This window comes from Monodelphis domestica, chromosome 3 (genome assembly GCF_027887165.1).
Source record: "Monodelphis domestica isolate mMonDom1 chromosome 3, mMonDom1.pri, whole genome shotgun sequence".
NCBI lineage: Eukaryota > Metazoa > Chordata > Mammalia > Didelphimorphia > Didelphidae > Monodelphis > Monodelphis domestica.
The window spans coordinates 81,162,929-81,179,773 of record NC_077229.1 but is presented as its reverse complement, the minus strand read 5'-3'; the positions used below and the strand labels follow the sequence as shown (position 1 = coordinate 81,179,773).

General features: G+C 44.6%; 1 protein-coding gene across 3 annotated transcripts in view; it reads right to left on the bottom strand.

Moving 5' to 3' along the window:
• CPAMD8 (C3 and PZP like alpha-2-macroglobulin domain containing 8) overlaps positions 1 to 16,174 on the bottom strand; it is a 181,068-nt gene extending 164,894 nt beyond the window's left edge. Inside the window, exons 1-3 of one of the 3 annotated variants that reach the window (XM_056822282.1) lie at positions 15,754 to 16,174; positions 12,181 to 12,332; positions 5,235 to 5,257 (exon numbers count right to left, since the gene is read on the bottom strand). In XM_056822282.1, the coding sequence (XP_056678260.1) occupies positions 5,235 to 5,257; positions 12,181 to 12,332; positions 15,754 to 15,845 (267 nt within the window). In that variant the 5' untranslated portion in view covers positions 15,846 to 16,174. The remainder of the gene's footprint in view (positions 1 to 5,234; positions 5,258 to 12,180; positions 12,333 to 15,753) is intronic. The other 2 variants (XM_056822280.1, XM_056822283.1) reach the window with 2 other exon arrangements.
• Between the last annotated feature and the right edge of the window lie 671 nt (positions 16,175 to 16,845).

Below are 16,845 nucleotides of genomic sequence, written 5' to 3'. Positions count from 1 at the left end.
TTGAGAAGGGCTTGGGCAAGCCCTCACCCCAGAGGTGCTAGTCAAACACCCCTCTGCATGCAACTGTGCTACTAACTCACTGTATGAAGCGAGGCAAATCTCTCTTGACTTCCATACACTCGCCTCTAAAATGGGAATGGTAGTAGTTGTGATGATCATGCAATAATGCCTTTGTAACCATAAAGCAATATGCATTGTACTCCCCTCTAGACTATAAGTTCCAGTAGAGCAAAGCTTCTATCTTCTTTTGCTTTTATATCTTCTCAGCACTCAGCATAGGGTCTTGCACTAGTAAGCATTTAAGAATATGAGAATATTCTCAAGAAGTCTCCATAAGAAGAAGATACGGATGGATAGCTGGAGAAGCCAGAGTCCAATCCATTGTCCTCTGAGAAGTGGATGATGGTAGTTCCTAAATCAAGGTGGTCCAGGTCAGAAGAGGACAGTGACTAATTCGCTGTGCCGGCCAGTCCCTACAGCTCCATTAGGTTCTCGTGAGTGAGAATCTGCCAGGATTCCAGATGCATGTCACAGTTTAATAGCTATGAGACTGAGACCCACCCTCTACCTCCTGTTGGGGATAAGGGCCCCAAAGCAAGCCCTGCCCAGAATGAGATCTACTCTGTTTCCTGGGAAAAGTTAGCTGATCATAATAGCAGAGAAAAAGGCATCCTATAGAAAACATAAGAATTGGGTATGTTCTCTCCAAGGCTATAAATCCCTGAAACAAACACACAAATATTTGGAGAGAGAGAGGGCGATAGAAATTTAGGAGTCATTGAAGAGTTCCTGGGCCTTCCCCAACCCAAATCGAACAGAATGAAAAGAACAGATCAAGTGGGCTCATCACAAAAAACTAGAGGGATTCAAATGAAGTTTAACAATTTCTCATGTGTCTGGTTTTAAATATTTATATATAAACATATATATTTCTATATTTTTTATTTCCATATTTTCTATATGAAGCATTTGAGAAATCAGAAAAAAAAAAAGACATTTTATGGCTTGGAGATTCAGGCACAGATTTAGGGTGGGAAGAAGAATTTGTGTCAACAAGTAGAAGCTCTTCTCCAACTTAATTAAGAGCGGTTAGGTGGCACAGTAAATAGAGTCAGGAAGACTCATTTTCCTGAGTTCAAATCCAGCCTCAGACACTGTAGCTGGGTGACACTGGGGAAGTCACTTCACCTCTGTTTGTCTCAGTTTCCTCATCTATAAAATGAACTGGAGAAGGAAATGGGGCAACTAGCCCAGTATCTTTGCCAAGAAAGCCCCAAGACTGGACAAGACTGAAAAACGACTGACTGACAAAAACTTAACTAAGAATTGATGTAAGTACCCTAATTTATGACACAGTGTGGTACAGTGAAATCCAAACTGGATGACTAATCAGAGGTCCTGGGTTCGGTGCTCAACTCTGTAATGGACTCGAAATATGACTCCAGGAAAGTCTCGCAATTCTCTTCTCTGGACCTCAGTTTCCCCCTTTGTCAAATGAAGAGGCTGCACAAGAAGACTGTTAAGATCTCTTCCAGCTCCAAAGCCTGTCCTTGTCTCCTTTGGCCACTGTGTGGAGTGGGTTCAGGGAAGGAGCCTGCCCTGAGCCTCACCTCACCTCTGGGCCTCCGATACACAGAGGGACCCTCTCATTTTAATTTTCACAGCATTCCACCACATATACTTGACAAATAGTTGTGTGGCCTCTGCTTGAAGACCTGCAGGGAGAGGGAAACCAGGACCTCACGAGGCAGCCCAGGCCATTTCGGGGGAGCTGTTTGGAAGTTTCTCTTGACATCTGGCCTAAATATGCCTCTTTGTAGTCTCTCTCCAGGGCTCCCGGTTCTGCCTTCTGCAGCAAGTTGAATCCCTCTTTCATTTGAGGACAATTATCTGCTCTCTTTTCTCTAAACGGAATATGCCCAGTTCCTTGAACTGAATGCTGTATGGCAAGGACCCAGGGCCAGGCGACTGCAAGTGCCTCCAAAAGGAGGGAGAGTTTGGGTTTTTTCACGTTTCTTTTATCCTTGGCACTTGGCACAGTGGCAGGCACATAGTAGGTGTTTAATAAATGCTAGTTGATTGACTAAATGACTTCGCCATGCTCGTTGCTTTCCCCTGTATCCTTGGGGATAGAGGCAGAAATCTATTCTAATACTAAACAGCATATGAACATGCTCTGGAAGTCATTGGATGGTGATGGTTAGTTTTAGACTCAGTTTCACTATGTATTAGTAATGGGACCCCAGGCAAACTAATCAGCCTCCCTAAACCTCAGTTTCCTCATCTGTACAACGAGTATAGTACCTACTTCACAAGCATAATGTGATTTTTAAAAAAATGTTAAGCATTAAAGCATTATAGAAATGCAAATATGAGAGTGTAGATTTATGGCTGGGAGGGATCTTAAGAGTTTGAAGGACTCCTTCAGCCCCCTTTATTTTATAGATAGGAAAACAGAGACTCAGAAAGGAGGCAACTTGGGACATGTAGTTGGCTCATTGGAATGAGAGCCAGGCCTGACGTGAGGAGGTTCAAATGTGGCCTCATATACTTCTTAGCTATGTGACCTTGGACAAGTCATTTAATCCCAGTTGCCTAGCCCTTACCTCTCTTCTGCCTTACTCTTGATACTAAATATTCTTAGATTATAAGACCAAAGGTAAAGGTTAAAAAAGAAAAAGAAAAGAAAATAGACTTGAAATACAGAGAGGATGAGACTGGGAAGGATGGGTTTAACGTGTCCTGTAAAATAAAATGAGGTCCTGTAGGTAAAAAAAAACTTAATAAACCATAAAAAGCAATACGCACACAAGTTATTTCTATGTTTCTACTACTTGGACTCAAAGGGTAGGACCACAACCAATGTGAGCATGGGTAGGCAGGAGAATTATAAGGACAGAGAGCTCAACTAAATAGACAAATGTCCTAGCAATTAGAGCTGACCATCAGGAGAACAGGATGCCTAGAAGGTAGTGAGTTCTCAGTCAACAAAAGGAGAATGAGCAATCACTTGCTGTGAAAATGTGGACAGAATTTGCGCTTTAGGCATGAACTGAACTATATGATTTTTTTGAGATTCCTGCTAATTCAATGAGTTTATAGCTTTACATATTTATAGCTTATTTGTGTCTTCTTGATAATTCTAATGCCCCTCCTGAATTGTGCTTTCTCTGTCATATACACCACATAATATATGTAAAGGAAGGGAGGCAGGGAGGGAGGGAGGGAGGGAGGGAAGAAGGGAGGGAGAAAGGGAGGAAGAAAAGGAGGGAGGAAAGAAGGGAGGAAGGAAGGAAGAGAGAGAGGGAGGGAAGGATGGAGGGAAGGAGGGAGGGATGGAGGGAAGGAGGGAGGGAGGAAGGGAGGGAGGGAGGAAGGAAGAAAGGAAGGGAGGAAGAAAAGGAGGGAGGAAGGAAGAAAGGAAGGGAGGAAGAAAAGGAGGGAGGAAAGAAGGGAGGAAGGAAGGAAGGGAGGGAGGGAGGAAGGAAGAAAGGAAGGGAGGAAGAAAAGGAGGGAGAAAAGAAGGGAGGAAGGAAGGGAGGGAGGGAGGGAAGGAGGGAGGGAGGAAGGAAGAAAGGAAGGAAGGAAGAAAAGGAGGGAGGAAAGAAGGGAGGAAGGAAGGAAGGAAGGGAGGGAAGGAAGGAAGGAAGGAAGGAAGGAAGGAAGGAAGGAAGGAAGGAAGGAAGGAAGGAAGGAAGGAAGGAAGGAAGGAAGGAAGGAAGGAAGGAAGGAAGGAAGGAAGGAAGGAAGGAAGGAAGGAAGGAAGGAAGAAAAGGAGGGAGGAAAGAAGGGAGGAAGGAAGGAAGGGAGGGAGGGAGGAAGGAAGAAAGGAAGGGAGGAAGAAAAGGAGGGAGAAAAGAAGGGAGGAAGGAAGGGAGGGAGGGAGGGAAGGAGGGAGGGAGGAAGGAAGAAAGGAAGGGAGGAAGAAAAGGAGGGAGGAAAGAAGGGAGGGAAGGAAGGAAGGAAGGAAGGAAGGAAGGAAGGAAGGAAGGAAGGAAGGAAGGAAGGAAGGAAGGAAGGAAGGAAGGGAAGGAGGGAGGAATAAAGGGAGGGAGGGAGGGAGGAATAAAGGGAGGGAGAGAGGAAGGAAGGGACACATATAACATACATAGATATATACAGTCTCCCTAGCTAGACTTTAAGCTTCTTGAGAGCAGAGATCATTTTGTTTTTATTTTTGTTCTCTAGGCCCCTGGCACACATTAGATTAGAAAAATGACAATAAAAATAACTATTATATATAATTATGTATCATATATAATAATAATTAATAAATAATAAAAACTTAATAAATGCATACATTTTTAAAGATGAGCTTTTCTACAAAGGATGACATAATGAAGCGCCGCCATGTAGAAAGATCAGCCGGCTCTTAAACTGAACCCTAGACTAAGTCTAATTGCTATCACCACACAGGTTAAAGAAAAAAGTCCGGATAGGCCTGGGTTTGAGGCTGGGCAAGAGGAATAAGTCCTAAACGGGAAGTGGTAGATTCCAGACCACACCCCAACTCTGATTCAATTTCACATTTTCCTCTCAGTTGAGTTGAGTTGTGAATTCAGGAAGGTGTGGAATCTTGTGTCCAGCCCAGGAGATACAAAGATGGAAAAAGTCAAAAAGTCTGCCCTCATGGAGCTTGCAAACCAGTGGATGGGTGGGGAGTCTATGCAGTCATAACTAGAATACAAGTCAGAACGTAATTAAGGGCGTGGGGGGGCAGTCACGCAGACATGAGAGATCTGGGGAACGGGGTTCGGTTTCTAGCCTGGGCGAGAGGGTTATGGATCGTTTCATGGAGGAGGAGACGGTGAGCTGAAGAAAAAAGAAGGATTTCCAAAGGCAGGCATGTATGAGGAGTTTGGGAGTAGGCAATGCACTTGGAGCAGTGGAGATGGCACGTGCATGGGCTTAGAGGCAGAAGAGGGTGAGAGAGATTGGAGGAAGGCTGGCTGGAATGGAGAATGCTTGAAAGGAGCAGCAGGAGATCAGGCTGGGAGGAATGAATAAAACCAGACTGTGGTGGGCTGGCTATAAAGGTCAGGCCAAGGCTTTGGGGTTTTATCTGTCGGGGATCAGGGAGACACGGATGGCTTTTTGAGAGGAAGTTAAAGTTTTTGAGAACAAGTTAAAGCCAAGTCTTGGGAAGATGACTTTGATTGAAGGGAAATGATTGATAGATCTGAGAAGAGAGAAAAAGGAGGCAGGGATGTATCATAAAAATATTCAGAGCTTACCTTGACTTTGATGGTTCCTTTATCTAAAAGTGAAAATAAAACAAAAAGAGGTTAAATGAATCATTTCTTTACTTGACAAAAACAAGGAAGCTGTTTTCCTTGTGACAATAAGGGAGGACTGGGGGGCAGCTGGGTGTCTCAGTGGATTGAGAGTCAGGCCTAGAGATGGGAGGTCCTGGGTTCAAATCTGGCCTCAGACACTTCCTAGCTGTGTGACCCTGGGCAAGTCACTTAACCCCACTACCTAGTCCTTACCACTCTTCTGCCTTGGAGCCAATAAATACACAGTACTGATTCCAAGATGGAAGGTAAGGGTTTAAATAAATAAATAAAAATAAAGGAGAACCTTTGGATCCAAACTCCTCCAAGGAACCGACCAGGGCAAGGAGGACCATTCAGAAGTCATTTCCTCAGCTCTGGGGAAAACCATAGGCCTGAGCTGAGGTGGACTTAGCTGAGCTATTCAGGAAAAACTTGGCTGGCTGGCAAACTTAATTCATTCGTGGCCCTCTCCCAAGGCACGCCGATGCTGCTGCAGGGTGCTTCCAGGGGAGAAAACTGATGCTGAACTCAGGGTTTGAAGAGGGAGGACAATGCTTGGCTGTCGGGGACCACCGTTGTCCTCGGGACGTGAATCATTGGGAGACATTCGTCCGGCTTGTGTTTGTTGTTGAAGTCTGCCAGTTAAGACTTCTGTTTAGCATCTGTCAGGCAGATGTGTAAACACCACACCCACATGTGTACCTACCAACTCCTTTTTATCCAAAGGCCTAAGATAAACATAAGAGAGAGCCAGTTTCCAAAAAGAAGGTAGGTGAGTGAATGTATAAACACTCAGATACATTTTGGTTTTTCAGTCAGGTCAGATCTTATAAGAGCTTAACTCTGATTTTTAAATTAGTACCATGGCAGAGGGGGCAGTTAAAAAAAAAAGATTAGTACTTCTAGTACTTCTAAAATGAGCTGTCTTGGGGGTGGCTGGGTAGCTCAGTGGATGGAAAGCCAGGCCCAGAGTTGGGAGGTCCTAGGTTCAAATCTGGCCTCAGATACTTCCTAGCCATGTGACCCTAGGCAAGTCACTTAACCCCACTACCTAGTCCTTACCAATCTTCTGCCTTGGAACCAATACATAGGGAAGGGGAGGGGAGGGGAGGGGAGGGGAAGGGAAAGAAGGGAAGGGAAGAGGAGGGGAGGGGAAGGGAAAGAAGGGAAGGGAAGAGGAGGGGAGGGGAAGGGAAGGAAGGGAAGGGAAGGGAAGGGAAGGGGAGGGGAGGGAAGGGGAGGGGAGGGGAGGGAAGGGAAGGGAAGGGAAGGGAGGGGAAAGGGAAAGGAAGGGGAGGGAAGGGGAGGGAAGGGGAGGGAAGGGAAAATGAGCTGTCCTTCTATTCTCCAAGGAGCTACAATTCTAGGGGCTCTGTGAAGTTCTCCATTAGAGGCATCCCTACCCAATGCCAGTCACTGGTTCTGTGAAAACACAATTGTAGGTGAAATGCTGGAACAATCAATTCCATAAGAAGCCCTGTTGTCTCTGGGGGTACACATTCCCAGACTTTTTTAAAAAAGCTTCAATTTGGCCCAAATATAGTCCGTGCCCTTTACACACTCCCGTAAAAGAGATCTGTGTGTGTAAAGTATATGTTCATGTATATAATATGTGGCATACAGACATGTATATTTGTACATGTCATCTGTGGTTTGTAGATCCAGTTGTGGTCACAAGAAACGCTTTCCCACTTGATTATTGTAGCATTTAGTGATTTGGGTTGGAGTTTTATCTCCTACCAGACTGTGAGTGTTATGAGGGCAGGGACTGTGTATTCTTCCCAGGACCCAGCACATTGTGCCAAACACGTCATAAATGCTTTTAAAATATTTATTGAAGACACATGTAAAACCCAGTGGAATTGCTCAGCAGCTACGGGAGGGGGTGAGGGAAGGAGTGGGAAAGAACATGAATTTTGTAACCATGGAAAAGTACTCTAAATTAATTAATTAAATGAAATTTTCCAAATAAAAACTATTTATTGAATAATTAAGTGCATGGCCTGAGTATTAAAGGCGCCCAGCCAAGTTACCGGTAGGACACAGATTAGCTGCTGCTCCAGCAGGGTTGATGGGGTTTTACGGTGGGTCTTGAATATAACACACTGGGTTACTGCAAAACAATACTGCTTGGGGAAACCCTAGGCAGGGTATGCTTGCAATTCCCACCAAGTGTGAACAGAGAACCACTCACTATTTCTTTATCGTTGTTAGAATTAAATACTAATTCTAAGTCTCAGGATGTGTTAAAGTATAAAAAGGAAATGTGGCTTTTTATTGAGCACTAGGAGAAAAGACTTCAAAACAAACCCAAATGGCACTGTCCTTCTTGAATGAAAAGATCTTTCATGGTGATCTACCAATGGGAAGGAGCACAGTGTGAGGGAAAGAGGGATGGACCTAGAGTCAGAAAACCTGGATCCAAATTTTGTCCCTGCTACTTACTACCTGAATTATCTTGGACAAGTCACTTAACCTCTTTAGGCCTTGGTTTCCTCCTCTGTAAGATGAGGGGATTGGACTAAAGGAACTTCTCCCCTCTAATATTCCTACTCTCCATCTTCCATCTCTCTTTCTGTCTGTCTCTTTGGCTCCTGCTCTTTCTCTACTGCCTACAAACACATCTATATCTCTTCTATCCTCAATAAAAGTTTACTCAATGGGGCAGCGAGGTGGATCCATTAAGAGAGTGCCAGGCCTAGAGAAGGGAGAGCCTGTGTTCAAATCTAACCTCAAACTATTAGCTGTGTGACCCTGGGCAAGTCATTTAACCTCAATGGCCTTAGTCCTTAGGCCTTCTTCTGCCTAGGAATCAATCCTTATTATTAATATTAAGATAAAAGAAAAGGTTTAAAAAGTTCACTTGATCCTAGAAATCTAACTAGCTTATCTTGTTCAGGTATTTTTTCCAGTTGTGTCTTCTGTTCTGTGACTCCATTTGGGGGTTTTCTTGGTAGATACATTGAAGGGGCTTGCCATTTCCTTCTTCCAGCTCATTTTACAAAAGAGGAAACTGAGGCAGACCAAGTGACTAATCCAGAGTCACACAACTAGGAAGTATCTGAGGTTGGATCTGAATTCATGTAGATGAATCTTCCAGATTCTAAGACCATTGCTCTATTCACTCTGCCCCACCATCCTAGCTCCCTCCCCTTTAGGACAAAAGTCCTTGAAAAAGCCAACCAGCCCCTTTGCCTCTACTTCTTCTCCTGTCTCATCAACTCTGTTGTAATCCCGTGCAGTCTAGCATTGCCTGAAACCACCCCCTCAAAATTACCGATGATCTCTTACCTTCCAAATCTAATGGTCTTTTCTCATCATTTTGTTATCCCCAAAGCGTTCAACCTTCCTGTTCATCTTCACTGGATACTCCCTCCTCTCTGAGTTCTGATAACACTGTCCTTTCCTAGTTGTTCTTCTATTTTTCCAGTCTTTCCTTCTTAGTGTCCTTTGGTGGTTCATCATTCATGTCAAGCCCACCAACCCCAAGGCTCTGTTCCAGGTCCTTTTTTTGTTCGACATTGCCTCATTTGGTATTCTCATCAGCTCCCATGGGTTCAATTTTCATCTCTTTGCAGATGACTCCTACTTCTATCTGTCCAGCCCTAGTCTGTCTCCTGAGCCACAGTTATGTATCACTTAATGTCTTTTGGATCCTCAAACTGGACATCTCAGACCCATTCTTTTCACCCACACCTTCCTCTCATCTAAACTTCCCTATCACTGTCAAAAGCACATCCAGCCTTTCAGTCTCCTGGGTTCAGAATCCCAACTTATTCCGACTCCTCGTTCTCATATACATACATCCAATTCAATATCAAATCCTGGCACAACTTCTCCCCATTCCCACGGCCAAAACCTTAGTTCAGGCCCTTGTCGCCTCTCAACTAAACTATTGTAATAGCCTTCTAATGGGTCTCCCTGCAGCAAATCTCTTCCCACTCTACTCCATCCTTCACTCAACTGTCAAGATGAATTTAGTAAGTCATGGACCTCCCTGCTCAGTGAGCTCCAGGGGCTTTTACCTCCAGGAGAAATGATAAGCTCCTCTGGTATTTAAAGCTCTTCAAAACCTCTCTCCTTCCTATTTTTCTGGGCTTCTTACCTTTTTTTACTACCCTCCACATTCTCAAAATCCATCTGTACCAGCCTTCTTGCTATTCCTTAAACACAACGCTCCATCTCATCTCCTTCCCAGACACCTGGAATACTTTGTCCCCTCATCTCTAGCTTTTCATCTCCCTGGCCTCCTTTAAGACTCAACCCAGATCCCATCAGCCCCAGGAGATCTTTCCCAGGTGCCCTGGCTGCTAGCGCCTTCTTCTCTCAGATTACTCTGCATACTCTGCATTTGTAGTACCTCTTGTCTCCCTCACGAGACAATAAGCTTCTTGAAGTCAGGAGCTGGTATGGGTTTTGTTTTGGTTTTCCTTTTATTTTTTTTATCTCAACATTTACTAAAATGTCTGGCACATTTAACTATTGATAATTGGACTATAAATTATAAATTGAAATATAAAAATAAAATGATAAACATAATTGGCTCATAGAATAATTGATAAATAAAGTGCTTACTAGATGACTGATTAACTAGTGTTGTGGGTAGAGCAATGGACTTAGAATCTCTGAATAAGGTCTTTAACCTCTTAGCATGGGATTACCAGGAGAATTAAGATACTAGGCAGAAGAGTTTTAGGGAGGAAGTTATTGCTCCCAGTCTGGGGCAAAGGAAGGAACAGGGATGGTTTCATGGAAGAGGTGGAAAATGTTAAAGTGTTATGTAAATGTCAGCTCAAATCCCATGGTGACAATAACAACTCATTTCTATAGTGCTCTAATTCAGTTCAACAAATTAAGTGCCAACTATGTGTCAAGCACTGTGCTAGGTGTTGGAGATAGAAAGACAAAAATGAAACAGTGCCTGCCTTCAAGGAATTTATAGCCTTCTGTGGGCTTACAACATATACAAAAATAAGTAGCAGTAAAATGCATAGAAAATTATTTCAAAAGGGAAAAGGTATTAGCAATTGGAGAAAATCAGGAAGGACTTCTGGAAGGAAATGGCTCCTTTAAAAGTTTACAGAGTAAGGAGCAACTGGATGGCTCCATGGATTGAGAACCAGGTCTAGAGATGGGAGGTCCTGAGTTCAAATGTGACCTCAGGCATTTCCTAGCTGTGTGACCCTGGGCAAGTCACTTAACTCCCATTGCCTGGCCCTTACCACTCTTCTGCCTTGGAACCAAAATACAATATTGATTCTAAGAGAGAAAGTAAGGGTTTAAAAAAACAAAAACTTTACAGAGCACTTTCCAACTCATATCCTGTGAGGCAAATAATATAATTATCCTCATTGTACAGATAATAAAACTGAGGCTCTGGGAGTTAAGTGACTCCATAGTCACATAGCTGATGGCTATCATAACTTAGATTCAAACCCAAGTTCACCTAATTTTGGATTACTCTTTGGATCACAGCATGTCACTAATGGCAATGGGACAGTGAAATGACCCAAGTATTTCCTAGTGAGAGAAATGCTGTTTCAGGTCAGATTCCATTTGAGATTATTGGGGGAAAAGGCTAAAATAGGAGACCAAAATGGAAAGAAGATGCAGAGAAAGAAGAACAGAGCAAACCAGATCTATAACCGATACCAAATAGATTGCCTTCTCAAGGGAACTGCGGAGAGATAGGAAAGGTGGGTGGGATTTAGACTCAATTTTTTTTTAATGAATGAGTACTAAAAAAATTTTACATGTAAATGGAAAATATTTGACAAAATATATTAAAAAGAAAATCAGCCTAAGGAAGGTAAAAAAGGCAGTACTCAGTGATAAAAGGAGAGTGCTTTCTCTAGCCTGTTAGTCCTTGATAATAGGCATCTGCCACTAAAAGACAGACTCAATGAATGCTGAGACTAAATTTACATTTTTTCTATTTCATTTTTTCCAATTATGGCCTAAATTTAAAGACACTTAATAAGTAAGAAGATCTCTGTTCTTATCAATTTATCCCACTTCCTATCAAAGGCCAAAGCACCAGAATCAGGGAGCAGAGAGAATCCTTACAGTAAATGCATCTTTTTTCAAAAAGCTGTGGCAGGGGCAGCTAGATGACTCAGTGGATAGAGATCCAGTCCTGGAGACAGGAGGTTCTGGATTCAAATTTGACCTCAGATACTTCCTGGGCAAGTTGCTTAACCCCAATTACCTAACTGATACTTAGATATAGAAGGGTTTAAATAAATAAACAAAAAAGCTATGGCAGACTCATTTAAGACATGGTTCTCTCTCTCTCTCTCTTTCCCTTCAAAACCCAGAGTATTTACTGACGATACATGGCACAGTGCCTTATCATATCTCCTAGAGTTATTTATCTCCTGCATTGTAATCAAACCTTTCCTGTCCTTATATAATATTTCCTCCTACTAGCCTATGAAATCCCTGAGGATAGAGAGCTGTCAACCTTTCCCCCTTATTCCCTAGCACAGTAAGTGCATTACCAATAGAAACAAAAAACCCAAAATTTGGACTTGGAATGAAGAAAACTCAGGTTCCAATCTAAGTACTGCCTCTGCCACTACCATCATGGCATCTGATCTGTTTTCGATTTTCCAGCATGGGTAAAAGACTTGTCCAAGATCATTCAGCTAGTCAGTGACAGGGCCAAGACTAGACTACAGGTTTCCTGAATAACAGGTCTCTGTGTGTTGGGGAAAATGCAGAAATACTGAGATGTTGTTTGGAATCATCTGCCTATTAGCTAGTAAATAACTACAATAAGAGATTCAAGCCAGCAAAATCCAGAAAGACCAGTGATTTGTCTTGAGAAAGCAAAAATCCAAACTTCTGATGTCACGTCATCACCTCTACTAAGTGGGTTTGGTCAGCCAGAAGGTCCACTTACCAAGAATGGTTCCATGGCCCCGAGCTACGGTCTCTCCTTTGACCACTAGCTGAATCTGCACAGTGGTTTCCTTCACCGAGTTAAAGATGGTCACACTAATAACCTCCTCTACTCCTGAACGGAACACAGAAGGGGCCGCAATCAAGTAGCCCCTGAAAAAGAAAAGTGGAAGTTGCTGAGAAAAGCTGGAAAATGAAAAAGCGCTAGCTCTGCTTAAGTGACAAGGAAGAGAATGAACTGCAGGCACTCTTATCAGTGACAGTGATTATTCCATCACTCTTTGGGCATCCATCTCCATGGTGCCAGGGATGGCATGTGAGAAAGCTCAGACACCACGGATCATGCCAAAGCACCCCATCAGCTTAGAATCACAGAACCGCTGGTGACCTGGGAGGGATCTAACAACAAAGAAGGGACTGTTGTAAGGGGCCTTTGAACACAGGACCCAGAATGTTAGAACTGAGCTTCAAGGAACCTCAGGCTACAGAATATATATTGTCAGAACTAGAATTGCAGAGATTATGTAGCTCCGGATTTCCTAATTATATAGATAGGAAAACCAGAATCCAGAAGAACTTGCCCAAAATTATGTGGCTAATTAATAGCAAGGCTCAGGATTAAAACCTGGGTCTGAAGACTCCTAATAAGAGTAGCCTTTCCAAGTTATATCTTGGACTAAAATGATATTAAAATATTACCAACAATACTACAAAATCTGAAACCAGCAGTACATGCTTCTTTTATTGAAAAGGGAGCAGAGAGCAGCTGGGTGCCTCAGTGGATGGAGAGTCAGGCCCAGAGATTGGAGGTCCTGGGTTCAAATCTGGTCTCAAACACTTCCTAGTGGTGTGACCTTGGGCAAATCACTTAACCCCCATTGCTTATCTCTTGTGCCTTGGAACTGATTCTTAATATCCATTCTTAGATGAAAGTAAAGGTTTTTATGAAAAAGAAAAAAAAAGGAATCACCTGATTAGCATGGAAACAGACAGGAAGGAAATGACCAGCTGAAGCCAAAACACTGGCACAATAGTGGGCACTTAATAAATATTTGTTTAATCAAATTCAGAGGCCCTCAATGAATTCACCAAATTCTGGAGAAAGATAGTTTAAATTAATTTTTTCATGGATAATATTAGGAGAACTCATTTCTATAGCAGTTTAGAGTTTATAAAACACTTTTCTCAAAACAACCCTAGGGAATATTATCCTTATTATCCCCATTTTACATAGGTGGGAACTGAGGCACATGAACACAAGTTCTATAACTTGCCCATCATCATTAATAAGCATCAGAACCACTACCTATATGTTCCCACAACTGGAGTCACAGCTGAACCAAGCTGAACTCCAGCCTCTGGACCCCAGGTCTAGTAGTCCTACAGTACCACTGTTGTCTTCCTGAAGTTTCTCATGGGATAGCCTCATGTTGCCCACTCTGTTTGCATTTTAAATGTTTGATTTCCATTCTATCTTCTTATTTAAATGTAAATATTACAAAAATCCACAGGTGCTTCCCAGGCTCAAGATCTCAAGGTTATAAAAACAAAATAGTCTTCAGTTACAAAAATTAGAGCTATAAGGATACTGGCCAAAAAATATGCCAATGCCTATAACTGATTTACTAGCATTTATGATGAGAATATTTTCTTATCAGTCAGTTCTTGAAAGGTACTTTAACATGAATTAAGACTTAAAATACAAGAAACAGGAGAAGTCTTTTAGCTTCCTGGTTCTTTGTTGTTCAACAGTTGAGTCCTTTAAGCAATGATGAATTGTTGCTGTGGGATGAAGGGCAAGCTATTTTGTAAGCCCCAAGTCATCATTTAGTGAATTCCATTGCTATGGTGATTCTGTCCTACTCAACAGGCAATATTAGCTCTCTGGGTACTTAAGTCTGCCTTCAGCAGCTAGACAGTTTATGAATGTGAGTGCTCTGACATCCTCAGCTGAGGGAAGCCAGGTCTGAAATCTATTTGGGCAGGTTTACTACTTTGGAACCTGCAGATTCATGGGGGAAGAGAAAAGCTGAAAAAGGGCTGAAAAAGAGCATCATACTGAATTAGAACTTAAAAGCTGCTCTACCACTATTTCTTTTTTAAATTAATTTTCTTCAATATTTCTCAATTATATTTTTAGCCCAGTTCAAACTGCATTTGGGAGTGTTATCCCTCCATATAGCCCACAAGCTATGTGCCACTAATTCTCTACATGACCTTGGCAAAGTTTCTTCCTCTAAAATGAAAGGTTGGGATTAGATGACCTCTGAAGAGGTGCCCCGTTTTAAGGCAGAGCTGATATCATTATCTCCTCTTTCGAGATGGGGAATCTGAAGTCCAAGGAGGCGAAATTCTCTGCTCAACAACTCGGAGCTTATTAGAGGCAGGGCTGGGACTGGACCTTCCATCACATGATGGGAGCCTTCCCCACCCCCAGTCCTGCATCCTCTGCACTTCACTCCCAGCTTCTCCTCAGCTCTGACTTCAAAAAGAGACTTTTACTTTCCAAGTGCCCCCCGCGGCACCAGGGCATCGAATATTTGTCTTTACATTGTTTCCGTGCTTTCTGGAAATTAGTAAACATGAACTGCTCAAATGAAGCAGGCTAATAACGCTATGTTTGAACTTCAGTGTTTGCTTTGGCCAGTTTGACTAGTGACTTGACAGCTCCCGTTCAAGTCCCTGTGACTAACAGCCCTGTCAGGTCTTAGCATAACTTGGCAGGATGGGAAATATTTCCTACTAAGGGGAGTAACTGAGAGCCCTCCATGGCAGCTAGTTAATGCATCCACTCACTCACTGGGTGAAGGACTCATAAAGCAACGCAGGGGCTACAGAGCGCTGAAAGAAAAACTCACAGAAAAATTATTTCTCAAAGGGACGGGCCGCCATGAGGTGGCCAAGCGATAACTTTGGCTATTGGGCAAGTTTTCTCCTCCCCTCGGGGTACCTTTAAATTCCTCACCCAAAGGAAAGGCTGGACAAGGACATGGAATGTCTGAGCTGGTGGGAACCTTAGGACGCAGAATCCAAACCTGGACCGGGGATCAAAGCATGAGTGCTGGAAGGATCCATCCAGTCTTCTAGTCCATGCCCCTCATTTTACAGACTGAGGCTCCCAGAGGTTAAGTAAACTTGCCCAAAGCCACACGCTAGCGGGGAGTAAGTGTGGGAGCAGGGACTCGGACCCAGACATTCTGACTCCAGGTCCTGTGCTTTTTCCAGCACTCCAAACTGCCTCTTCTAACACATCCATATGCAACACGACCATTAATGCACATTCCCTGACTGGGACAAACTGCTCAGCTAATCGGGAAAAATCGGTTTGGGGAACCAGGTGTAGAGGGGTTCCAAGGAAAGTAGGAGTTGAGGGGTGGGAACGGATGGAGGAGACGCGATAGGAATGAGCCCTGGGGCCAAGAGAGGGGTAAATGCCTCTAGAAACGGGAAGCTAGGGGGACAAGTAGGGGGAGAGCGCCTGGGGGAGGCTGCCCGGGGGAGAGATGCGGCGGGTCAGAGGTGGGAGTTGGTAGAGCACCTTCCCTCTCCATCCCGCGCCCGCCGGGGTACTCACTGTCTCCGCAGCTGCGCTGCGCTCCGGCAGCCCAGCTGCAACAGCAGTAGGAGGCACCAGGTGCTGCAAGCCCCCGACTCCTTCGGGCGCATTTTCCGGCTCCGCCGAGGCGCCTCCAGCTGAGAGAGGCAACGTGCTCCCCTCCCGCCCCCAGCCCCAGGGCCGGCTCCCGGGGCCCCCGGCTCCTCCTCGCGCCTCTTCCCCGCCCCCCGCCCCAGGGCCGGCGGCTGCACAGCTCAAGAAGCTAGAGCCTGCTGGTCCGGGAGAGGAGAGCTGGAGTCCGAACGTCCGCCGCCTTAGTGGCCCAGGAGCCTTTGTTCGGCTGCTCCCCAGGCTCTCGTCCGTGCGCCCTGCGCCCTGCGCCCTACCCCGGTGACGCCCCCGGTGCCTGAAGCTGCCGCCGGACCCCGCCTCCCGCTCCCTCTCCACCCGGTGCCCGCTCCCTGCGCCGCCTCCTCCTCGGCCCCACTGGCTCGGGAGGTCCTGGGGAGGGAGTGAGGGAGGGACGGATGAAGAGGAAGGAGGTCTTTGTCTCCAAGACTCGCCCTCGCCCTCTGCCTACGCAGGGGGAGCAGGGAACGTCCTGGCAGGATTGGGGAGGGCAGAAACCTTGCTGCCTCCCCCCTCCCCAATTCCAGTCATTACTTCTCCTCCTCCCTTCCCCCACCACCCCAACCTCTCTGAGTTCCAGCTGAGAAGTTACCGCCTTTGGATTCTGACACTTACCCAGCTGGGTGCCTGTCCTACCACTGACTCTTCCACCTAACCCCAGAGATTTTCCCAAACTAGTGGCCCTTCTCTATCCATTGCCAGACACCGGCCCCAAGCCAAGGCCAGTATCTTGGACCCCTAGCAAAGTGCCCAGGGAACAGAATGTCAGAGTTGGAAGAGATCTAAGAATATAGAACCTGCAATTTCAGTGTGAAAGGGACCTTAACACTTAAAATGCCAGAGCTGAAGACCTTAATGCATTTGTGAGGGCCCTTAGAACGGAGGTTAGAACTGGAAGAGACCATTTTAATACAACGAATTTTGAACCGGGAAAGATCCTTAAGGCACAGCATTTGAAGGACTTAGGGGAGGAAGCAGGTA